Source organism: Anser brachyrhynchus (assembly GCF_964034855.1).
Source record: "Anser brachyrhynchus genome assembly, chromosome: 7".
Lineage (NCBI taxonomy): Eukaryota > Metazoa > Chordata > Aves > Anseriformes > Anatidae > Anser > Anser brachyrhynchus.
Window position 1 is genome coordinate 17,590,282 of NC_137701.1, and position 26,164 is coordinate 17,616,445.

The window sequence follows — 26,164 nt, forward strand, 5'->3', positions numbered from 1 at the left end:
TTTGTTAGACTGGGATTTTTAATTTATGTTGGTTTTTTTTTTCCTTTGTGGTTTGTTAGACAAATCTAATAGAATAAGATGATGGGAAAAGGGAGACATAAATAATGCATATCTCCTTGCTGATTCAGCAGTACCAACTGTTTTGTACTAATTCAGTTGATGACAATCAATTCCATCAATAGTTCTTTCTACTACCTTATATAGAGAATTCAGACATAAACTCAGCTTGCAGAATGAGAAATTATGAGTTTATACTGTTTACAGTATAAAGCTCATAAACTGTAGTACAGTTTATACTGTACTACTTTACTGTTTATATCTATTCCTGTATAATAAATACTGTGTTACCTTATTTCTAACAGCATTGAGACATTTCCAGAAGGGGCTGGGCTTCTAAAGAACTGGTAGCTAATTATTGCAAACCTTGTCTAATGCATACTTAATACAAATAATGTCTTCAGGGAACAGGAAATCTCTTCAAGGCAGCATAATGGAGAATTATATAGCTTCTGTTTTCAGGATTGGATTGCTGTGACAAAGCAGTCCATTTCCAGTTGATGCATGTCATTGTGGTCCAAAGGCGTGGATTTATGAAGCAATACCCCAGCTAGTTTCTAAGCTCATCCTTAGTTTAGCCAAGGGGATTCTTCCCCAGTGGTAAAATTGCCAAAGACCTGCAGCATCCATTCAGGATACAGACAAAACCTAAACTGAAAAGTCATATGGATTGTAGGGCAATCATTAGCAAGATGAAATTTTTGTTTTCATCTCTTGAATTCAGAGACTAGGTGTCTTTTTGAGTTGGAAAGCTCCCTGCAGAGAAAGAGGAGGACATTTGGAGTGTCATCCACTTGCAGCATTAAAACAATTGGCTGAGGAAAAGACCTGTTTTGGCTGGCTGTTTGACTGGCACAGAACATCTAGTTAGACTTGGGACTATCTGTTCTTCACCTTGGTCCTTCTGATTTACATTTTCAAAGTCATAGTTAGCAAATGATTCCTGTTACTCATTTATCTATTTAGTGTACTGCATGTGGCTTGTATAATACAACAGATGCACATGTTTTTTCTCCAACTGCCTGTTGTGCAACAATTTGTCGTTCTTTTTATAAACATTGATTAGTCTTACACTGGATTTATATATATGACAACAATGCACTCACACTTCCCAGAGGGAGCATACAAGGGTTTAAGAAGCACAACATCTTTGTGCTACATCCAAGTTGATGTCATCTGTGCAAAACAGGGAATTGAATATTTTGACAGTTGCTTCAATCATAATACCAAAACATTAAACATGTTTCAAACAGTATGCAGGTTGGCTGGTAGAAACCTAGATTTCTCTCCAAATTAAAGCACAGTCCTAGAGAGGAAATGAGCTGAAAAAATATCATGTACATGTCTTCACCTGATCACATAAATCACTCGCTTGAAATTATAGGAAAGTCAATGGCATTCTGCCCATGAAAGAGTCACAAGGCTGTGTATATGTGCACATAAATATAGTAACTAAGGACTGATGTTCTTGCTCTTTTTATTTACACTGTATCTTTCACCAAAAAAAAAGGTTTTTTCCAAAATGGAATGGAGACATATTAAACACCCAGTGGATCCCATACAACTACATTTCTGCTAAACCCCTCCTCTGCATGTGTTGTTTAAAGATTTCAAAGAATACATTGTTTCTAACTGTAATAGCATTCAGAGGACTGACAGAATACATATCAGATATCTCAAAGAATGAAATCAACTCACCCTATAATAAATGATCTTTTATCAGTGGAACTTTTAAGTATGGCTTATAAGATTTCCTGTTTAAAAAGCCATTCTGTAAAAATGAAAGTGCCTTCTGATCTTAATACCTCAGCAAAGTTGCCTAAGGTGTTGGGTGGCTCTTGCTTTTCTTCTTGATTGTCAGTCTGCAGAAATAACTAGAACTTTGTTATATATGAGGTGGGCTTTTTTTCCCTGATGCACATAACATGACTTTATTTAAGTAAATAAATAAATAATTTTCTTTAAACTTTTCTAAATAATACATAAGGCAAAACAGAAATCTGTGCATCTGTTCTGTCACATGTTTTTCTTACGAAACAGTAGAAAGGTTTGTTTATAAACAGATAAAGAAAAAAACTGGCAACCTTCTTTTGCCAATGAGTAGCACAGCTATTGCTCCAAATGATCCCAGGGAATGTATCAGTTATGAAACAAGTTAATTTTTTGATTGTTTGTTCCTTGGTTTGTTTGTTTGCTTTTCTGCTTCTCTTTTTATAAATTGTTGATGCCCAGGCTGCTGGTAAAAGGTATGAAAAACTTGATGGGGCACATGCATCTATTAAATTCTAAGGGATGTCTCTGTGCAAGTTAATATTTGTCCCCAGTATTAAGATTTTAATTATTATTATTTTGCAAAAAGAAATGGAATGCTTAGACATTAGTAAATATATTCTTTACTCGGTGTCTCAGGCGTTGTTAATAGGACAACGTTTTCTCAGGTGAGAAGCTAAGTATTTTTTTATATGCCTTCCTTGTTTTGCATATGTAAACATGTATTTGAAATTAAAAAAAAAAAATACATAGGGAAAATTTGCTAAATATGAGCTCTAATGCAATGTCTGTAAATCTTCTCCGTATATATTTCCAAGGATATGACAAGTGACAACTATCAACATGAAGTTATTGTATATGGATCCTGATAACCGTTCCACACCCTTTCAAATCTTGTCACAGTTCTCAGTAAGTTGTTCACACATGAAATAACTAGAGTAGTTTGAAAAATTGCTTAGTGCGTTAGGTATCTTTTCTATGGTGGGAGCAACTGACAGTACCTTTTTCACTAGTAAGTAAAGCTATTTTCTTCAAGCAGGTTTTAGTTCATGTTGAAAAGGATTAATAGATCTTGCATTAACATGTACAATATCTCAGATAAGAGATGTTAGCGTTTGAAAATGTAGCAGCTTTTCAGAAGCCAGCTGCAGCACACAAACATGGTTCTTAATATCATGCAGTTTATAGTGTGTATTTAAAGTTCCCTAAGTTTCATTACAAAACACTGTTTATAGGATTTACAGGGGAAGGGGAGTTGATGAGGGTAGTGGAAATTTTTGTGTGTTGATTTCAGGTGAGAATTTAATGGTTAAATGGTTAAGAATTTTTTAGTCATTTCTAAGATTAAAGAAGGAAGGACTGTGAAGGGGAGGAAGAACTGAAACCAATTGTTTTTTCAGAAGTAGGCTTCAGAAAATTGGAAATTCAGCAAGGATATAAGATATAACTACGTTTCAAGTTGTGTTTTACCAGTCCTGTAAGGATTTAGGACAGCTTCTTATAGGTGAGAAGTTTTATTTAAAATAACCAAATGATTTTTTTCATGGCATGCTTGGTTTTATATATTCAGTTTGGAGGCAGAATGACATGAAAATAGTATACAGAAGGAGGTATAAAACACATCGCGTAGGAAAGGACAAAAATTATGAAAGAACCAAGGGAAAATAGAAGTAGAGAAGGAAATGAGACAAATACTGGTTCTTTCCATGCAGTTTGCAAATTAACCTGTAGACCAATGAACAGAACCCTAGGAAAGAAAGCAGGGTTTATGTTATATTGGCTTTGCAGCTGCAGCACATAGCAAACCACTGCTGTTTAAGAAATTATAAAGAAAAATTATGTTTTTTTGTTGTTGTTGTTGTTTTAAATCAAACTAGGAATTTTCATTTCACTGGAACTGAAGTAAATTTAAAACTTGCCCAAGCAGCTATTTGAAGCTTTCAGTATTTTAGAAAGAAAGATTTTGTTTCTAAGCTCTATTAGTACTGAGCTTTCAAGCTACCTTCATGTGGGCCTACTCAAGTAATTGTTTCTTTTGTTTAGCTATGCTCACCAAGTCAATGGGATTATTAGAATTGAACAAGGTGAATCACATACAAAATGGTTGTTGGTATCCATACCGCAATGTTTCATTATGTTTAACATTACCTGCTATTTCTCTAGTGTATTGTTGGCTTACAGTGTAATATATATACTGTAGTAACATTGACAATAAATAGTTTCTACTTAAAATAATAGCAGCCTGAAGCAAATGCTGAAACTTGAATAATAATCCCCAGTTTTTCTGTCTGCTTGTGAAAAAAAATATCTTCGTCGTTATCTTGATCTAATTTTTCCTTGATCCTGAAGCAAAGAAATAATGTCATGTTTTTATTAGCAATGTCTTTGCTACACAGTGTGAACATTGAACTCATCCTTCGCCTTTGTATTGTAGATACACTATGTGACACTAAGCATGCAGAAATCACACTGGGCTGACCGTCTGTTAAAGCATGGGATGCAAATTATTCATATTTCCTTAAGAGCATGAAAGAAATATTTCACTGATCTCATTTCTGAATCCACCAACAAAAGAAAAAGTTGAGAAAGTACAAACTTTTATTAGGATGCAAATAGATTTAGTAGTGATCAAAGGCAATGTAAACCTTCTGGGAAAAAAAATGGGAAGGGACTTTTATTAAAAATCCAGAATATTCTGTTTATATATTTGAATACAGTACAATGCTTTTTCTTATAAATGTCTATTGTTAGCAATTGTTGCTGACTTGATTGAAATTGCAAAAATTGAACTTCTGGCCATCTCATCTACAAAAGTGACAGTTTTCACATTTCTCTCACTTAGAAATTATCACAATTTCATAAACATTTTCATTGTTTATTTGACTTAGACATCATGAATAAGCTGGCTTTTTTCTTTTTTAATTGTTAAATTTGCAGATTTTAGATTGTGTTTTCTCCAAGTTGATGTTTCACTGAATATTTGAGTGTTCAAGTACAGAAAAAAATGCCATCTGTTATTTAAGCATCTCTATTTAGAGTCAGACCTTTACACAGATTTCTTCAGACATTCTGTATCCTTTAGCAGAAGACAACTTTTCCTCTCTGCTAATGAGGTGCATTTGTTATCATGCTAAGTCTTATGCAGACAAATTAGGTTCTCTGACATCTACTTGCACCAGAAGTCAAATATGAGGCATAGTACTCTGACTTTTAACCTCTGCAAGAGTCTAGATGGTACCAGTATAAGAGGCTATTCCAGTTTCTGTTGCTCGTCACTGCTGCATGCCAGTTGATGTTGAGGGATGGATAATTTAAAGGGCAGAGACCACTGTAGTACAGATGGATAAACTGAAGGGCAGAGACCACAGCAGTATGTCCTTTCTCGTTTATTTCAGATCTGTTAGCCATAGTGTAACACCCTTCACAAGAACTATAGTGGTGGTGGTCTCTGTTGTTGGCAGTTTCTGGAGCTCTTGCTGAAAGTTTCTTCAGATCACTTTCAAACACAAGTTTAGCTGGTATTACAAAACTCCAACTGTGTTTAATTTTCTAGGTATTCTTTTTATACTGCCTTTCCCAGTTGTACTTTTCTTAATTTTTGGCATTTTGCACTACTAGAGCCTTTTGGTTGAGAGATGGGATTGGTACTATGAAGCTGTTGATCTCCTTCCTTCCTTAGTGGGAGCAAACCTATTATAAAGATAGCTCTCAGGGATGTGCTCAGGGGATCATTTTCAGTGTGGATCTTGGTAAAAGCACACAGCCACTTACCAAAAAGGCTAAGCACAAGCTTGACTTTAACCACATAAATAGTCTTATGAGACAATTATGTGCTTAAAGAGTTTGCTACATGAGTTAGATATATTCAGTTTTATAGGGAAAGAAATGGATCTTTGAATAAGACAACAATAATTTAAACAGGGAGATGTGGAGCTGTGGTGATAAAACTCCCAGCTATAGACAAGAACACTCTTCTAATTCTGACCACTATTTCTGAGGGAACCAATCTAACAGTACAATTAGCTGCACAGACTGGAGAAGCTGCAGCAGTGGAAGTTTGCAAACTAATATGCTAGTCCATGAAAGATTAAATCTTCAGTATGCACGAGGCCACCACAGGTCTAGAAAAAAAATGTTAGACTTAAAATCTACTTTTTAAGCAGTTACCGTAGTTATCTATGTTGAATTATGCTCACCAAGTTTTTACTTCTGCACTCTGGATACTAGTGTTTAAGCTCAACTGCTTGGAATATCCAACAGAAAAATCATAAAGGAAATAAAAAGAATCAATAGTCAAATCTATACATTCGCAAATACAATTTTACAATTTACTGTTATGGGGAAAAAACAAATAAACAAACATGCATTTAAACTATATTCTAATAGCATACGGCCACATGTCTGAGATCAGTTTACTTATTTAGTCTGGTGATTGACAGATGCATTTGGTAGTTTCTTGTACGTTTTATAAGGCAAGAAAGTAAGGCTAAATCTCACTGACATGACTACTACTGACTTGCCTATGTCCTCTGCCAAAGTTCTTATTAATTTTTCCTCTTGTGCTTATAACTTAGGAAATTTGCAATGGCTTCTAAATTGTACATTATAAACCAAACTGAATTATAAATCAAAATCTTTGGAACAGATGCTGTTTCTTCAGTGAATCCCTTCTGTGCTTCTAAAATTAGTATTGTCAATCAAACCAACAGGTGGTGTATGGTTACATAGAGCAGGTCCCCTCTCACAGGATACTTTCTTTTAGGAAACCAATCAGAATTGTTACTGGTATGGTGATGTAGACCTGTCAGCAGAGCTGGGGTATATAAAGTAAAACAACTATGTTAGCACTTCTGAGCAGTCGTGCATTCCCCGCCTCGCCTCGGGTGTAGGGATTGCAAAAACAAAACTACACTGTCAAGACTGTGTAGTTTTGTTTTTATGGTTAGAGGCTCTACAATTCTCATGCTGGGATTGTCTAAAAAAACCTTACTCTGGATAAGGACGTCGTTCAAGAAGATTTCGTTGGGCTTAGCCCACTCCTACAGGCACTTTGAGAGATCAGGTTAGTAACACATTTCTCCTAAAGTAACAAGTATTTTATCAGTCAATAAGCCTAATGTGGTCTACTATCTGTGTTTGCTCATATGGGGTATAGATTTCAGACTATGGACATGGATCAAATAAATTCTCTAAAAAGATTATGTTTTAAATTTCAGGGGGTAAATTTTGATAATGTTCAGTAAAAAAGTTTTTACAGAATGTTGTTAAAGTTGATTTAAATTAAGGTTTGAAAAGTGCATGGAAACATCTGCTTAAATTAAAAACTCCTTTCTGGTCCGAGTGTTCAAGGTTATGCCACCAAGAGATAAACTGAGAAGCTCCAAGAATAGCTCTGATAAAATGCATATGGTATCAGCTAAGCGCTGATGACTTTTTAAGGGAATCAACTGCTAAGGTATCAATTACATGGCAGCTCTGGAACACTTGTCTGTTGTCATTCATATCTGGGAAGGTTATTTCTGGAACATGACATTTCAGATGCATACTTCCAATCCTAATTGTATGAAAAGCCTTATAAGATCAGATCTTCATCACCAAAATTTGCCTAGACAGTGAAATACATAAATTTTATGTGAACTCAATGACAATTATACTTAATTAAATGATTTCTAATCTATTCTAATGTCTTCAAATTTATGTATAAGCTTTCATACTGTTTATTTATATTGTAAGCTAATTTCCATGTATTTTAGCTGAGGTTCAAAACCTACAGTTGTAACGGAAGTAGATCTCAGTGAATTACATGTGAGAGATATTTTTTTTCACCTTCCTTTCAGAAAACTGCCATTGTGCTAGGACAAACTGTTGGCCATTTCTATCTAATTTTAACACATTTTCTCCCTTGAAGCTGAAAAGTTTGATAGAAGGCTGTTCTCTGTCAAGCTTGAACAAGTATCCAGATAACTAGTAGGGGCAATAAAAAGCAGGTCAAAATCCCAATATAATATCCACTGATTTCAATGAGAGAACTTGTCATGAAAAATTTTCACCCCTTTGAAAAGTAGCGTAAATGTGGCTTGTTGTGAAAGGAACTTCACCTTCTCATTAATCTTGAAGTCTGGAACTGACACAAAATCAGGTACAAAAGTCAAAGTAAACACCAGTAAATGTGTAAGATTAATTTGAAAAGATTATGAGGTTAACCATTTTTTAGTAAAACATGATATGCTCAGAGGAGTATTTTTTTAATGAGAAAAATTGTAACTTAGATATATGATATTAAGATACTAGCTAAGTTTTAAAAAACTGCAAATTTAAAACCTTGAGTTTAACATCACTGAATAAATATGTTCGTGCAAATGTAAAATACTTCTGATAGAAACTTTTTTTAGTAGCAGTATGCTATTTCAAAGTAGGATCTAGTGGCATAAGAGAAGGCAAACTATTTTTCTTTCAGATTTCACATGGGTCTGCAGTTGTTCAAACCATCAGTGTCAGTGGCTACCTTATACCCTAGCTCACATTTCGAAGGTGGTTGTCTCCCCATATTCAAAATTCCACTGAGATACTCTCTAAGAAAGAATAGTTTTATCTGCATGGTTCTGTGTAAAATGAAATTATTAGTTCCTTACAGACTGGATTTCAAAGAGAGTCTGCTGGCAACTTTTTAATTATTAAAAGCCAAAATAGATTTTAGACCTTCACATGTTAAGTTGCTGCTTACTGACCTAGTTCTCTTCCCACTGCAGAATGCAAATAATTTGCACTAACAAAATATTTTCAGATCATATCAAAGAACTTTTACATAGAGATTGTTTTCTCTTTAGATAAGGGAGATTAATGGAGAAATAGAGACTAGATGACCTGTACAAGGTCACACAATGAGTCAGGCAGAACTTCTGCTGCACATTTGTAATGCCAATTCACAGCTTTGCTAAATATACGTTTCACATCCAACTCAGCTAAGCGTGCCCTAAGATTAACTTGCTATACAACTTTTCAAAACCTACATTTTTCCCCTTTTCCCCTTTCACCAGGTCAATGTGATTTAAAACTGATAAGTGTGAATTATTATGAGTACAGACATTTCTAATATCTAGCAAGAAGAATGTGTGCAGAGTAGCAATATGACCAGTGAAATCTAATTTTGTTTTTGTTGCTTTCAGAGTGCCTGTAAAGATGACGACAAAAGCACCAACATTTACGCAGCCGTTACAAAGTGTTGTGGCATTGGAGGGTAGTGCCGCAACCTTTGAGGCTCATATTAGTGGTAAGGTTTTGCTTCATTCTTGCAAGATTAATTTTTATTATTATTGTGGTTGATAACATTTATGCTGTGGAAGACAAATGAAAACACTTGTCATAGCTCATAATCTGAATGGGTAAAGATCAGTTGAAATACGTTGAAATATGAATGCATCCCCTCAGACAGTACCGGTTGGTTCTGTGAGGTGCTGTCAGATTTCCACAAACATACTTTACAAAGTTACAATGGTTCCCAGTCAATAGCCAATCATCCTGCCAATGAGACTGGTATTGCAAGTTCTCATGTATGTTACAGTTGTCAAAACTGGGGGAAAATAGCATAAAAAATGTATATACAGAAAAATGGGTACTGTTCAAATTAGGGACCTTCATATTGATGCAGAAAGTAGTCTTGCTTGGGTGATAATGAGACGGAATGAGAAACCAAGGTGCAAAAGTGAGGGCAAGTGCCAGTTCTTCGTTGACCTAGTGCTAAGCCTTATTTTGGTTAGGGCATGCTTCTCCTTCTGTGCCCTTGAGTTTAGTTAATTTCAGAGTTCTGACAGGTTAGAAGCACAAACTCTAGGTTCACATGGCCAATGAAGAGAATAGCAAACTTTAATTTGCTAGGCAGTAGAGGTTGATATTGATCATGATAGTAGTACAATTCTGGATTAATATTATCTAAGTTGTTATTGCAATTTGAAGATGCACCCTCATTTTATATATATATTTATATAATTTTATTTAATTCTTTTTGCCAATCCACACAAAATGAAAACACCCTAGCATGTGGAAAAAAAACAAAACAAACATTCAAACCCTGAGACAACATTACCAGATAACCAACACTGTTCTAAGTGTGTCTCTGACCTCAGCAATGACTAAGTAGAAAAGGCACATGTCTTGCTGAGGGAATTATACTGTCTTACAGGCATTAGCAATGTGATGATCCACATACCATAAAATACTCTTCTGAGTCTGGAACTACACAGATGCTCTGTGACAGGTGCAAACACATGATCTGTCCAGCTATAAACCACTGACATCTATGGTCCACTGTGATTCATCACTTGGACCCTTTGGCCAGCACTGATTCACACAAGGTGTTTGAACACCTTCATTTCTGAAGACTAAATCTGTGATATTTTTTCATGTCATTTTTTGCTGTTTGGTCCTCTATCCTTCAGTTAGTTGTCCTCACCCTCTCTTGTTGTCTGTACATTTATATGAAAAACTTTTATCAAATAAATCCACTGACCATTACAAACAAATACATAAATATGCCATCAGAAACAGTTAGGATGCTAATATTATGGCTCAATGTGTGATTTCAGCTCTTTTCATTTGTGTAATATCATGGAGTACTTAGGGAACTTGATTTTCCTACTTTGAGAAGATATTGTATTTTTTCTAACTGTATATACCATATTTACCATATTTTTATTTTAGTTCCAAATCTCATGTGAGGATATCTCTCATCAGATCTTACACACACTGTGGTATTTTGGAATACTTCTGCACAAAAAGCATTCACCAAGATTGACAAATTGGACTGCGGTTTAGTTTTTCTAATGCATAAAAAGTGACAGTTTTCTTTCTTGAACTAATTGTGTTAATAATGGCCTACACAGCTTTATTCCTGCTGCATTAGTCTGTCCTTCCCATCAGTCACGAACTATTAGGAACTTGAAATTCAAACTTTTGGTTTATCTCTGATGACTCATATATAAAGGGCAATGTTAAGTATTAATACAGAGCTGCCATTTGAATGTGAAAAGCCCGGTTAATCTAGGAATACCACGAAGAGTTTAGCAACTGCCTGAGATGCAATTTTGTGATCTGTAAGGTGAAACTGTACTGTATGGTATCAGACTGTGCATTAAGTGCCATATTGCAGAGGATTGATACCTGATAAAAATATCCAGTCTTTCTCTATGCACTCAGAAAGCACAGCACACTCAAACCCCATGATTCGGAAGCAGCAAATGCTGGAGCAGCTGGTGCATAATCATAGGGGTAGCTCTACCGGGTGAGCAGTGGCTGAGGGGAAATGAGACAGCATGTCACTGTCAAGAAGGTCTGCAGTGCAGCAGGTGTTAGAACTGTGCCCATCCTCATGTCTTCACAGTACTGATCAAGAAGTTCTGTTTCTTTGTTTGTTTTGTTTTGTTTTTGCTTTTTAAAGAATTAATGAGTGCTCTGCTTGACTTTCTTTGAACCAATATTTTGTTGTATTACCCAATGCAAGCACTCTTTACATTCCACATACTGTTAAAAGCAGCACATATATATATAGGTTATAGGTTGGCAATTCCCATCACTTACATCATTGTCAGGACAATTTAATAGAATTCAACTTCTTAAACAGTAAAGCTGAGACACTTCATGCTCATATTCTTCTTTTTTAGCAATAAATCTCAAAAAAACTTAAGTCATAGTGTAATATGGTATGTATAAAAGTAAATCCCTACTCCATATAAACCAGGCAAAAATAGCAATAATCTGAAGTTGATTGTATCTTTTAGTACCCAAGCTTTGTGGCATGGAACTCAGGTTCAGAGTTTCAAAATGGCTTCTAACTTTGGATCCCTTGAACATGACACTTTGAGAAATCAAAATAGCCTCATATTTAAAAAATATTTCCCTTGTTTGATTTACCCCACAAACCCGTGTTCACTAATCATGATGCCGCATAAAGAAAATAAAAGATGTTGACAATATTTCAAGAAATTCACTACCTTAATTTCTAATCTCCTCTAATATTAGCTGCATTTTCTCATTCAGTGTGTTTGCGTTTATATTTTACATGTGTGTAAAAATGTTTTTCAGCTATGAGTAAAACTTTCCTAAACATCTAGTGTGACTACAGTCCTTCCTCAACAGGATCGCCAGAAACTGCAGTCCACTCCTTATTCAAGCAATTTCCTGAATGCAGTTGCCAGTGCCCTTATCCTAATGTTCTATGTATTTTACAGTCTTTTCTAAAAAAGAATTTCCTTTACTATTGTGTCACTGGAGGTATAATCATAAATCTGTGCCTATGCCATTGCTGTAACTGTGTATGCATGATCAAGTATTTTGGTGGTTTGGGACATACAGGATTTCATAGAATCTCAATCTCAATTTCTCTTTTTCTCTAGGTTTCCCAGTTCCTGAGGTGAGCTGGTATCGGGATGGCCAGGTTCTCTCTTCTGCAACTCTGCCTGGTGTGCAGATCTCGTTTAGTGATGGCCGCGCTAAACTGGTGATCCCCACCGTGACAGAAGCAAACAGTGGAAGATACACCGTACAAGCCACCAATGGATCTGGGCAAGCCACTAGTACTGCTGAGCTACTTGTAACAGGTATCAGGCAGCTAAAAAAAGATGTTCCTCTCTGCTAGTAACGTGAGAAAGGGAGCAATAGCAGAAGTGTCACAGATGATGAAAAAGGTTGGATGATCAGCAAAGAAATAAAAAAAAAAAAAATTTTTTCTCAAGCAGCCTAGACTTCAGCATATATCCTCACCGATAATTTATAATAGCATCCTTCACACTTTAACTGTATAATCTTCATTTTGTAAACTCTTAATCAGAATTACAAACATCTGTCCTACCCCTGTATACTACTACTCATCTGATCTGTCGTATTGACTACATTCAAACCAGTCATAGAAGAAGGATAAAGTTCTGCAGAATGGAACCCTCAATGATATTTAGAAGAGTAACTCACTTATAGAGTCAGACACCCTCTGTGGTTATAATCAATGTACTTCTAATTCTAGAAACATTTCTAATCATGGACGTAATCAGAAATAACAGAAATGTTAAACATATGGAAAAAAGTTAAGGGTGCTTGTGCTTTGGCAAATCAACTTCTAATGTTTTGAATATTCGAGAAGGTCTCTGTCAGTAGCACATGAAGGAGAAATAGACCTTGTGCGCTTATAGTAAAGAAAATACCTAGCCCTTATAATTCTTTTAAACTTAAGTTATTATTTTCTACTTATTTCTTCAATAAAACTGCAGCTGCAACAGCTCCACCAAACTTCTCACAACGACTACAGAGCATGACTGCAAGGCAGGGAAGTCAAGTCCGTCTTGACGTGAGAGTGACTGGAATCCCTACACCTGTGGTGAAGTTTTATCGGGATGGAGTAGAAATTCAAAGCTCCCCCGATTTTCAAATTTTACAAGAAGGAGACCTTTATAGCCTAATAATTGCAGAAGCATATCCTGAAGACTCCGGTACCTATTCAGTAAATGCCACAAATAACATGGGACGTGCTACTTCAACAGCTGAATTGCTGATTCAAGGTAATGAAGCTGAGATTACAAAGTATAAAAATAAGAGTATTTGTTGTTATAATGGTACCATTATAATGCACCACTACATCAAAGTTAATTTAAAACTTCTTTCTCAAGAGTTACTAATTTCTTATAAAAAAGCATTCTCTGGTGAAATTTGCCAAAGGTTGTTGTCTGAGAATTTAAAAGGACCCTTTATCCAACATAGGTCTTCTTTAATCTGAGGAATACCATAGAGAGAATCAAGAGTGGAATAGTTTCTGTTGTTCTCTCTTTGTTCAGCATATTTATCAAGGTTATATTTTTAATCTGGCTTTGGTAAAATAGATATATTACCCTACATAACTGTACATGGTCTTGTAAGTAAGCTGGGTAAAAATGACAAATGTTCTTAGAGGAGAATTATAATACTGAATCATTCTACCCAGAGAAGCCTCACTTGGATTTCATCTTTGTTAGACTTCCAGATTGCCTGTGTAGTCATGTGGGGTCCAGGACTGATTCTGAAGAATCTGCAATAAATGTGTTTTTATTTATGTATGTTCTAATGACATAGTAATTCAGAAAGACAAATATTATTTTGATTTTTTTTTCACAATTATCATTCTATGGATATTGCAGGAAAAACAGATGACTGCTTTATTCTTTCTCCGTTGTTTATATACATTTTTATATAAATTGACCATTCATTTATTTCTGCAAATATTTATTGTTGCCATATGCAATTCTCCTGACCATATTTTCTCTTCCAAAAGGTGAGGAAGAAGCCGTTCCTGCTAAAAAGACAAAGACAATTGTTTCGACTGCTCAGATTTCACAAACAAGACAAGCCAGAATTGAAAAGGTATACTCTTCAAAAACAAAGGAGGTAAAGCTTAAACGTGAATGATTATGTCTACAGTATCTCAGACTTTTTTTCTTGGTTTCATTGCAGAAGATTGAAACCCACTTTGATGCCAGATCACTTACAAGTGTTGAAATGGTCATAGAAGGTGCAACAGCCCAACAGCTCCCACACAAAGCACCTCCACGAATGCCTCCCAGACCTACATCAAAATCACCAACCCCACCAATAATTGCTGCAAAAGCTCAAATGGCACGACAGCAATCACCGTCACCTGTAAGACAATCACCATCACCTGTAAGACATGTCAGAGCACCAACACCCTCACCAGTAAGGTAAACCTCATTATTCTTTCAAATAATAGGTTTTGAATCACTTCCACCACCAGCAGAAATGCAATTGAGAGAAATGAAAATACACTGACTTAATATCGACTATGAGTTTATTCTGACTGTGAGTTATAAAATGCTGTATTTGACATTGCTAAAAAAGAAGTATGTACCTCCCTTCTGTAAATTTTCAATCCCATATGGAAGAAGAAATTCGTTTAGAGAATAAATCCCTTTTGACTATTTTACATACAACTGAAGTAGCACACAAAGCTCCAGGCTCGTGATGAAAGAAGAAAACAGTTGGGCAGTTGTCCTTTGATGATTATTTTATACAGAGAAAAGAGCAATGACACTTTGATGAGTGGCAAACAGAATGGAAGAATATATTAAAAATGTTCAATGTATGTGCTCGTAATGACTTCAGAAATCACGTTTGGAATGTAGGCAGGGTGAATGTGGTTATGGAAAATGAAATCTAGCTCTGCTGTGTAAAGGGTCTTGAGGAGGAAGGTGAGTGATTTGAAGAGCAGGACCTGTGGTCTGGGAGACCCTGGTAGGTGTATGCTGAGAGATAGGTAAAGAGATAATTGTTTCAGAAGTCCTGTAGTCCCAGCATCCCAAAGCAATATCTCCAAGCTCAGCAGAACCCCATCTAAATTGCCAATACTAGATGTGCTGATGAATTTTGCCCCAATGAGAATAACTTGCAAGTACAGACAAAAATGAATTGATGCTAGCTACCAATAACAAAGACGCTAGGTGAAAGAATAATTCAATAGCGCCATCTAGAGTGCATGTGGAACTAGAAGTCCCGTTCTGCTATGCTAGTCAAACCACTCCTAGACCAACATTACATTAGGAAATAAATCTAAAAGTTAGTGTGATGCTGCTGCCCCCTACTGCTGTAATAGTGCAACATTTATGAACGTTATCTGGGAAATGAGGCATAATATCTCCAAGAAAATGTAAGTTAGAAAGCCTGTGAAAGCATTTTGAAAAGGCCTTTTATGTCATTCCTATTAGGAGAACGAAGACAGAGGAAATAGAGACTAATAATATATTTTTATATTTAAATATATGTGCTTGTGTGAAATGCACTTTGAGATTTGCCCTTATTTCAACTTGGAAATCTAAGCTACTAAAACAATGTGGTTATAGTGATGAGTAGGAAAAGAATACACATTAGGTATAATTTTAAAAATAGGTGTATGTAATTTTCAAGTGTAGCATCTCAAAAGCTTAATTTATTACACTATATTAATACTATATCTTGTCATTAGGTCCGTTTCTCCTGCTGGAAGAATCTCCACCTCTCCTATTAGACCAGTGAAATCTCCATCGCCAATCCGTAAAACACAGGTAGTGACAACAGCTGGGGCTGAAGTCCTTCCTCCTTGGAAACAGGAAGGATACAGTGCAACCACTGAAGCCCAGGTGAAGGAAACCAGAGTATCTACAAGTGCTACCCAAATAAGAACAGAAGAAAGATGGGAGGGGAGATACGGGGTCCAAGAACAAGTTACCTTTAGTGGTGGCACCGCTGGTGAGGTTGCAGCTAGTGCTAAAGAGGTAAAGTCTATTTTTGGAAAGAACATTGTTTTTGCTCTGTGTGTGGACTCACTACTGCTGAATCTGAGAGGCTGTGTATAAAGACTTGGGTGTAACTGCTGTTGAGAGAGTCCTGCTGCAAATCTTTGTTTGACTGCAGTGTTCTTTCTATGTACTTGTTTTGTGCTTCTTTTGAGTGTATGCAAAACATGAAGAAATGTCTTCTGATGTGACTAATTTAGGTGAGAAAGGACAGTGAAAAAACAGCAGCTGTTGCTACAGTTGTTGCTGCTGTGGATCAAGCCATGGTGAGAGAGCCAGCTCCAAGTGTTGTAGAACAAACTGCTAAAAGGACAGCAATGACTGCAGTACATGTTCAGCCTGTTCAGGAGCAGGTAGAAGTAGAACACAGACATTCAATGATTTCCCCTTTATCCCTTCATCCAACATGCAAACAAAGCATGATTCAATGTGAAGAATTAACAAGCTATTACCACAAAAGCATGCATACTCATATAGAGCATCTGGACTGTAAAGGAATGCTCATGGATCACTTATTCCATCACTTCCCTTCATAGCAGGATTGAACTAATTATTCTTAAACTTTTTCTAAGTTTAAGAATGCCTTCTATGAAAGTGATCCTGTATTTTCCCTTGTCAGTTATTTTCTAACATTTTTCATACCCTGATGAAGTCTTTCCTCTAATGTCTTTATACTTTCCCCACTAGAAATAAAATAATTCTCCCTTAGTATTTTTCCTTCACTTGCATTCCTATCTTATTTTTCCTTCTTTTCATGATCAATTTGTTAAAATTAATTTTAAGGCTTTGGTTTTTTGTTTGTCTGTTACTACAAAAATCAGATGAGAAAGGAGGCAACGGTAGTACTTACCAGTGATAGAGCTACAAAACAAACAGTAATATCAAGATCTAGAGAAGGAATTGTTACTTCACAAGAACAAAGGCACATCTCTCATGAAAAGGTGAATACGGATGTTACCCACAATTTTCATACCCTATCTTATTTGAAAAAAAAAAAAACAAAAAACAAATATGAAGAAGACAAGCCTATGAACAATGAAAATGACATCCAGTGAAATTATTTTCTCCTTTGATATTTTTTCATTCTTCTAGTTTACATTGCTATCATTCTCCTGCCCCTCCTTGGTGATGTCTTTCCTTTTTTTTTTTCCTTTTTTAAATTTCATTTCCACAGTTAATACTTAAGAATGTGATATATAACTTTCTGAAAATTTAACTTAGAAAAAAAACTATTGTTTATGTTAAATTTTCATATGTTTCTAAGCTTGTAGCCTGCTTTGTTTGTTGGCAGCACAGTGGGTCAAAATAAGGAGGAAAAACTCATTCTGCATTGAAATCAGTTTTGACAATACTAGCAAGTGATTTGGGGTTCAGGTTATTTTAGCATATGTTTTATAAGATAAATTGATTTAATGGAATATCAGCTTTTGCAGAGAAATGTTACATTTGCTTTCTGAAATGCTGAAATGTGAGGAAGAAACTGTAACCCATGAGTACTGAGAAACAAAAACCCACCTGGACAGAAAATTACATGCTTGAGTTCAGGTTACATCTGGACTTCTTTGCAAAATGAAACTTACCTAAAACTTGCTTTAAATATCCTACACTTTTTCAAAGTGATTATGATGCAGAACAGTTTTTCTCTGATCCAATTTCTTTTATTACTGCTTTCACTAGCAAAACAAGCATTTTTTCAATGTTCTATGATTTTTATGTTAAATGCATATACATTTTATAAAAGGGTTATTTATGTTGTTAGCATTGTTTTCAGACTAGATGATTTTGAAATCCAGATTTGGACATTTTTCCTCTCTTTATTTTGTGTTTATTTTTTTTCTTTCGTATCCTCTTTTCCAAATTTACAGAAAATCACATACCTTATATTTTGAGCAATATATAATTTTAAATTCCATATTTGTAAACATCCAGGTAAGAAAAGAATCAGAGAAAACTCCAGTGCCCACAGTAATAATTGCCACAGACAAAGCCAAAGAACAAGAAAGAATATCAAGAGCTAGAGAAGTATCTTCCAGACATGAGCAAGTGCACATTGCTCATGAAAAGGTGAGTAAAGACGTTATAGATTTTTATACTCTAACAAGTTTATAATACGTCATTCCTCATCAGATGTCCTCTGCTTCTTTATGAAGAGGTCACAAAGTGAAAACTTTATTAAACAACCTATCCAGATATAGGCCCAGCTTTGCTGCTCTAGATCTACTGAATTTGTATCAGCTCTGTTTACAGAGGAAGAATGTAGCTCTAGGTCCTGTGAGGATTATAGCTTTTATTGCCAATTTCATTTGATGATTAATGACCTTTGCTTTTCGTCTGAAAGCAGATTTATGAAGATAATTGTAAAGGTTAATTATCATGATGGGATAATCCTTATTTACATGTTCAGATGGATTTAATGAATTTCATATTTGTGTGAGGACTGAATGCACCTGCTAGATCATATTCTGGAACTATTGTTCATTGAAGTAACCAATGAAATAGTTCCATGTATTGATGGAAATAAATTAAGTCAATAATACTCATTTTTATTCAATCTTTTTCTACAAAACATAGCAATAATATAGTACAATTGACCAAAAGTGTCTTCTGTAGTTCACACACAGATTAATGCAATATATTAATGGTTTTGAATGGACTTGGTTCAGCTAGCATGTAAAATAGGGTACAACTTGGACTGTACAAAGGAATTATTCCATTTCAGCAGTAATGTTTTTTGTATTGATATTTGTATTGATATACATTCTGAAATCTTGTCCCAATTTCATGAAAAACTGTGTAATTTTGATGACAGACATTATTGATTACTATTATTTTTCTTTACCATAAAAACTAGATAAGAAAGGAAGATGTGAAACCTTCTGTACCTAAGGTAGTAATTACCACTGATAAACCTAAACCACCGGTCATAATATCGAAAAGTAAAGAAGGAATTGCTACCAAACAAGAACAAGTGAGCATAACCCATGAAAAGGTGAATAGCACTATAAAAACCTTATTTGTTTTGTTATCCTCTAGTCTATGCAAATAGTTTCTTTCCCTGAACAAATACTAACTATACATTTACAGCTCATTTTTTTCTAAGATTTATTCCACTTACAAACTTTTGGGACTGCTATTAATTAGATTATATTATTCCACCTCTCTTCCTCTGCTAAATGCCTTCATTAATAGGATGCCCATAATTATTTTTGACTGACTTGTGGAATGGACTGACTGACTCCTGAATTTTAACTTTTTTTTTTTTTTTAAATCATGACTTGTATTTAAATAGGTGTCAGGGAGTAACAATACTTATCAGTATACATTTAATACAGAGCTGTCTGCAGTGCACAAGGTTGTAACCCCTTAATTTACCTTCCCTGTTCCCATTCCAAAAAAGCTTTTCCATTGTTCAAGTATCTTTCAAGATAACTGAAACTTTTATTTCTGCTGTAATAATTAGATTAAAAAGGAAGCTAAGAAAACTACTGTAGTTCCGAAAATAATTGCCACTGATAAAACCAGTGCACCAGTCACAGTGTCCAGAACTAGAGAAGAAATTACAGCCAAGAAAGAACAAATTCATCTAGCTTATGATCAGGTGAATACAGCTGTTGCAGATGTGAAATGCGCTGTTACAACTTGTCTTATCTGCAAAACTCACCTTTTAAGACCTACTTGAGTACAATAGAATGTATTCAAATTAATTTGTGATAATATGCCTGTTAGGTGGGTTGATGTCAAGTAATAAAGTCAGTGTGATTAATTAAGTTTCTAGTGATACCAAGATTGATGCCTCACCCTGTTAGGAAATGCCACTTCTAAGACTACATTCAGATATCTCTGTGAAAGCTTACTTACTACCAATGACTTTCAAGTAGTGTTTACTTGTCCAAATTTCTGACTCAGAAATCTTTTTTTATACAAGCGGATTCCTTGCAATTTTATGGTTGTCAGATTAAACAACTTATCTATATTAAGGCTGGGATTGTATTGTTCTTTGTACAATGAAAACTTTAACATCAATTCAGTTCTGTCCAGTTTATTATTTCTGACAATCAGACACTTGTTGACACTGCTTTGTTCCAGTAGGATTACCATAGTAGAAAAGTTTTTCTACTGTAGTACAGCTAGGAACTCTTATCTATGGCAGAACACTACAGTTGCAAATAGCTTTTACTTAAAGTCTATCTACTTTGTTAGAAACAGTATGGTACATTCATGCAGTACTGTTATAAAATATAATTTAAAGATCATGGCATTTGAAGATGACTAAAAGGAATCAGAATGCAAAAAGATCACAACTAATTGGTAGAAGATGTGAATTGAGGACCAAATTCAAGCTGGTATAAACAACAATTTTGAAATTGGCAGCAAACTGAACTGAGGTCCCTGTTACCTAAACACTAATGAAATAATTAAACATGTTTGTAAACAATCATATTTTGGCCTTGCTTAAGTCAACTTATTTTAATGCAATAATAATTTTGAAATCAACATTAAATTATAAATTAGTTGTGGAGGTTTTTTTGTCATCCAAAAGGCATATGTTTCATATGCTGTGTTGCTACAGAGGACATCCAGGCCAGTTACAGCAATAATAATATACAGTAGGACTAATCATCCTAATATCTACTGTTCAATGACTGGACAGAAGTTTGCACCCTGATAACATTGAAGCTGACGTTATTCATTGGTTATCAGAAAAAAAAAAAAAAAAGGTCCTGATAAAAGTACATTATTTCCAATTTCTCAGAAAGCATAGATTTCATTGTTTAGTAAAGTAATTTAAAATAGATTAGCATCTGAATTTACAGATATGCTTGCAGTAGATATTTCTATGGATATATTCCTTTGTAAATACATTTGTATCAGATGCCAGACATTTCACACATTTTTAGTAGCATCTAACTGTTATATGGAGTTGATGAGCATGCTGACTTTAAAATTGTGTATACACAATTGTGTATACAACATACCTGTTGTACTCACTGAAAGTAGTCATAAATGTGACTATAAAGTATTAAAAATGCACTTGCATAGAAATATTGATATTCATAAAGCATTCAAGCATAGTTATGTTCTGAATTTGTGTAGACAGCTTGGAAAAAATATGTCTATATTTGAATCTACTGACTCTGAAGTGTATGGGTGAACATATTTGATGTTTGTTATTACTTTTGCATATCTTTGTATGGAATGCACTATCTCTTTGTCTTGAATATACTTTACTGAGCAGTATGTGCCAAGTAAAATATAAATATTTGTCAAATATGCTAGCGGTTAGTATAATGATGAGTATCTGTATAAATTCTGCCCATGTTATTTGTAGATTGAAGCTGGAAAAAGGGCTGAAGCTGTAGCTACAGTTGTTGCAGCTGTTGATCAGGCACGTGTTAGATCACCCTGGGAACCAGAGCAAGCAGATGAAGCTTATGTCAAGCAGAAAGGTTTGGAATATGGATATAAAGAGCATGCTGTAAGAGAACATGTTTCTGAGGCACCAGCAGAACATCAGGTTGTCACTAAAGAAGTTAAAACTGTCTATGTTCCTCCTGAGAAACATATTTCAGCTGCTGAAAAGAAGGAAGTTCATGTATCAACAGAGGTTAGATTCTGTTTATGTTGCATTCTTTTCCAAAAACTATGTCCTGATTAAATCTGTTTCAGTTTGGAGAACAGCATCACATTCTCAACAACCTTTTCATTGCTTCATGTAGATTAAAAGAGACACAGAAACCAAGATAGAGAAAACAATTCATATAGAACACCCGCGACCCCGCACAGCAAGTCCTCACTTCACAGTCTCCAAAATTGCAGTTCCGAAACCAGATCATACATATGAGGTAAGAAGTGAAAACAGTGTATGTAAGGAGAACAACATGCTCATTTATAATAACCACTAGCCACCCATTTTTCTCTTCCTCCAAATCCAGTACGGTGCTTTCTCGAGAAGAAGGGTTGTATGTTCTCTACAGTTGTTGTTGTTGTCATCTTCTTTGACTAATAAAGAGTAATGCTGTAAACAAACACACAAACTGCTAAAATGTGATGTGTAACTATTACTGGTTTAAAGAAGATTATAACATATATAAGGATTCTGCTTCAATATTTTGCCATGCGGTGAAACCATAAACACTTTTCATACAACTTACATTTTTTAGAGCAGAAATATCCCTTTTCAAGCTTACTATTTGCATCACTTCACTAGCACATTGATAACAGTGCTTTCTTCTTTGCAGATTAGCACGTGCTAAGCTATTTATAAAAAAAAATCCAAACTGCATTATATCACACTGTTTTTAGTGTTGTATTTTCCATTCATCTGACCCCTTCACATAATATTAAAAGTTCACAGTTAATCTCTCATTCAAGCAAACCTTTTCTCCTCCTCTCGACTTTAAGAATGAGCTGTTTTTTTCTCAAACATAATTAAACACTATAAACTTAATAAATATTTCTCTATAGATTTATGCGTTTTCCAAATTTATTACACCTGCAATAACATTTTGAAATCTCTTCAGGTATTTTAATGCATGCCATTTATATAATTAGAGGTATAGTTTGATGTAGAATCTATCAAACTGATAAAATGGAAAGTTAAGGCCTAAAGTAAACAAATCTAGAGGACTTTTTACAAGTTTCACTTAAGAGTTTCTTGACTGTTCAAAGATCAAATTCTAAAGTAAAAACTGATAAAATATTTGAATATTAGCCAAATAGGAATAATAATGGAGGGATTTTACATCTCCATTACTCTACTACTGGAATCCAAACCTACAAGTCATTTTTATAGATATACCTTTTGCAGCATCGACAAAGGAACAAGGGGAGCAACTGTTACATATACAACCTGCTGAAGAAATACACTATGCCTTCTCTGAAAATAAGAAAATTACAAACTGCAACCCTTTCTCTTCTATTCTGTAGGTTTCAATAGCAGGGTCTGCCATGGCTACTCTGGAAAAAGAGCTATCAGCTACTTCCGCTGTGCAAAAGATCACCAAGCCTGTGAAACCACCTCAGCTAAAGCCACATGAAGTCAGGATAAAAGCAGAGCCAGTTGCACCTCCACAGTTTCCCTTTGCAGAGACTACTGAGACCTATAAGAGTCATTATGATGTTGAGACTAAAAAAGAGACAGGTGTAAGCATTAAAGGTGAAGCAGCGCGGGAAGATCACTTGGTGTTGCAGAAAGAAGGCGAAGCAAAGGTATGTCGTTAAGCAAATTTCAATCTCTCGGACTTTTATCTTTAAAAATGAAGTATAGCTTATTTGCTATTTCCTCCTTGCAGTTTTCTCACTTTTACAACATTTGACTGACTTTTATTTCTTTGCTGTTTAGCTCAAAATCTACTAAGGACCTAATATTTACCTTTCTAATTTCTTTTCTTACTTAATTCTGCTGTTTATTTCCTTGGCTTTATTAATTATGTTTTAAACAACCTAGGTGACAGAAACTGCCAGAGTTCCTGTGCCTACAGAAAGCCCTGCTACTCCACCCACCTTAGTCTGGGTAAGGAATTTTTATGTAGATTAAGGGAGTTACACTATGTTTACAACCATTTTGTATTGTGATTTTTTTTTAATCTTTGAAAACTTGACTGTGAACATTTGGTTTTATTTAATCTTTTTACCCTGTATTAGACTTACTCAGCCATACGCTTAATCTCTTATACAAACTACCCTGAATGTGTGTTATGGGGGTGAGTGTTCACAATCATGTAACACAGTAGGTTGACCTTTGATGTTCTGAAAAAAAATTCTCACCATGATCTGGAATAAACATCAAGCTACTTTTTCATTTTCTTTTTAATGAAAATAATGTTCAAAGATCCCAAATCCAGTTTCAAATACTTCCCTTTTAAAACTGCCTCTTTTTTTTTTTTTTGATGGATACACTGCTGAACTGAACACTTTTTTGTAGTAGTCATTAAATTTTCCATTTAAAGAGGTTTTAGTTGTTTAAATATCTCTTTTCTAGTGAAAATGTGTATTGACTGTGATACTTATTTTTTGTTACACAGGGTCTCAAAAATAAGACTGTGACTGAAGGTGAGTCTGTCACTCTGGAGTGCCCTATCTCTGGTCATCCTCCACCTACTGTGACATGGTACAGGGAAGACTACAAGATTGAGAGCTCAATGGACTTCCAGATCACTTTCAAAGCAGGACTTGCTCGCCTTGTGATTCGTGAAGCCTTTGCAGAAGACAGTGGAAGATTTACCTGCACTGCTACCAACAAGGCTGGGAGCGTCAGCACATCTTGCCACTTACATGTGAAGGGTAAGTATACGTATCACTGTAGAAAGATTATTATTTTATTAACTGCATATTACTTATAATGTAACTTAGATATTTCGTCAGTTGTCAAGTAGAACACGTGCCTTGATTTATACTCCAGGGCAGTTAGGAAACAGAACTGGAAGAATATAAGAAAAAAAAAAAGAAGGTGACAGACTCTTAATTTGTACTCTCAGTGCAAGTTCCTGGTCCTCTGGCCAACTAGCTACTTAGCCTTCTTCTTTCTCTTTGTGTTAGCTAAACTCATTTCTTAAGCATTATTCTCAAGTATTCTACCATTCACTATATCATATTTGCCTTGCAGTTTCAGAAGAAACTGAAGCTCGAGAAACCATTTTTGAGAAGGCTGTTACAGAAGAGAAACGGTAAAGTTACTTCCTAAACAGATTGGTCCTACTGTGATCATTAGTTTCTTGCACTATATTTATGAGAGCTTCAGACATCAGATCACTTACCTGTACTTTAATCTTGTTTCAGCTATGTGGAGACAAAGGATGTTGTAATGGAAGATGTCTCTGTTGCAGCAGAGGAAGTAACGGGAGAACCCATACCTCCTTTCTTCATAAGAAAACCTGTAGTACACAAACTAATTGAAGGTGGGAGCATTATTTTTGAGTGCCAAGTAGGGGGCAACCCAAAGCCACATGTCTACTGGAAAAAAGGTGGAGTTCCTCTTACGACTGGCTACAGGTATCTTAAAAACAATGCACAAAAACTCTTTAAGCATATTTTTAATAAATGTTTAATCGGTAATACCATAATTTTGATTCCTTATTGATGCTGAGCTAAATTAATCTGTCTTTTCACTCATTTCTGTGAAAATGATAGGATTGTGATGTGTAACTTGAGGTCTGCTGATTTTAAAAATATAAATTTTCAAAAGATCATAAAATGAGAAATGCTACATATTTAAAAAAAATCTGGAAGAAATGTTGCATTTGTTTTACACTGTCTGTACAGTGTTTGCATTCTGTCTATGCAAATGTCTATGGAAAGCAAAACACTTTCTAGCAGAAAAAATATGCTTCTGTAGAACTGACTCATATATTGACTCATTTAATGACCCGTATTAGAATAAACTATATGCACGCTGCATGTAATGTTTTACCATGTCTAATAAGTAGATCTCTGATACTTCAATTCTGCTCTTTGTATTTAATTTTTTAGTGACAGCTAAAAGAAAATAGGCCTGTTCTCTAGTTTCAGTATGGTTACTTTTCCTGAGCTTTTCTGCAGATTCATTGAGTTAGAATTGCCTGCAAAAGTTTCTCTCTTTTTTTTTTTTTTGGGTCTTGTATTAGTTGTACAACTAATCAGAATCACTGTTAAAGGAAATTCATGAAAAAGTCTGCTCATAAGAATTATGGAGATCTTGTACTTTTATGTTTTCTATAGATACAAAGTGAGTTACAAACGAGAAACTGGGGAATGCAAACTTGAAATTTCCATGACTTTTGCCGATGACGCCGGAGAATATACTATTATTGTTCGTAATAAACACGGAGAAGCTTCTGCAACGGTCTCCTTACTAGAAGAAGGTACATTGTAAATTAAAGGAATGGGGAAAATACTTTTTACAATTCATTTAAAAAAGAGAAAAAAATTCTAAATTGTGCTGCAAATTCTTTGCAGTTTAGTTGGTTCAGTTCAAGAAACATAAAGAGAATGTGCTGATACCTGTACTAACTGGTGGCTCTGTTTCTGCCAGGTAAAGAGTTTGACATCAGGTTCATGAT

General features: G+C 35.0%; 1 protein-coding gene across 1 annotated transcript in view; it reads left to right on the forward strand.

Annotated features, from left to right (window-relative positions):
• Positions 1-6,675: 6,675 nt before the first annotated feature.
• TTN (titin) overlaps positions 6,676-26,164 on the forward strand; it is a 244,079-nt gene continuing 224,590 nt past the window's right edge. The window contains exons 1-20 of the mRNA XM_080599478.1: positions 6,676-6,889; positions 8,994-9,097; positions 12,216-12,419; positions 13,083-13,370; positions 14,117-14,205; positions 14,296-14,540; positions 15,818-16,106; positions 16,328-16,480; positions 16,949-17,068; positions 18,057-18,191; positions 18,979-19,116; positions 19,588-19,725; positions 21,457-21,732; positions 21,845-21,970; positions 23,055-23,336; positions 23,575-23,640; positions 24,152-24,410; positions 24,733-24,793; positions 24,906-25,118; positions 25,824-25,966. Coding sequence (XP_080455604.1) covers positions 9,007-9,097; positions 12,216-12,419; positions 13,083-13,370; positions 14,117-14,205; positions 14,296-14,540; positions 15,818-16,106; positions 16,328-16,480; positions 16,949-17,068; positions 18,057-18,191; positions 18,979-19,116; positions 19,588-19,725; positions 21,457-21,732; positions 21,845-21,970; positions 23,055-23,336; positions 23,575-23,640; positions 24,152-24,410; positions 24,733-24,793; positions 24,906-25,118; positions 25,824-25,966 — 3,316 coding nt within the window. The 5' untranslated portion in view covers positions 6,676-6,889; positions 8,994-9,006. The remainder of the gene's footprint in view (positions 6,890-8,993; positions 9,098-12,215; positions 12,420-13,082; positions 13,371-14,116; positions 14,206-14,295; positions 14,541-15,817; positions 16,107-16,327; positions 16,481-16,948; positions 17,069-18,056; positions 18,192-18,978; positions 19,117-19,587; positions 19,726-21,456; positions 21,733-21,844; positions 21,971-23,054; positions 23,337-23,574; positions 23,641-24,151; positions 24,411-24,732; positions 24,794-24,905; positions 25,119-25,823; positions 25,967-26,164) is intronic.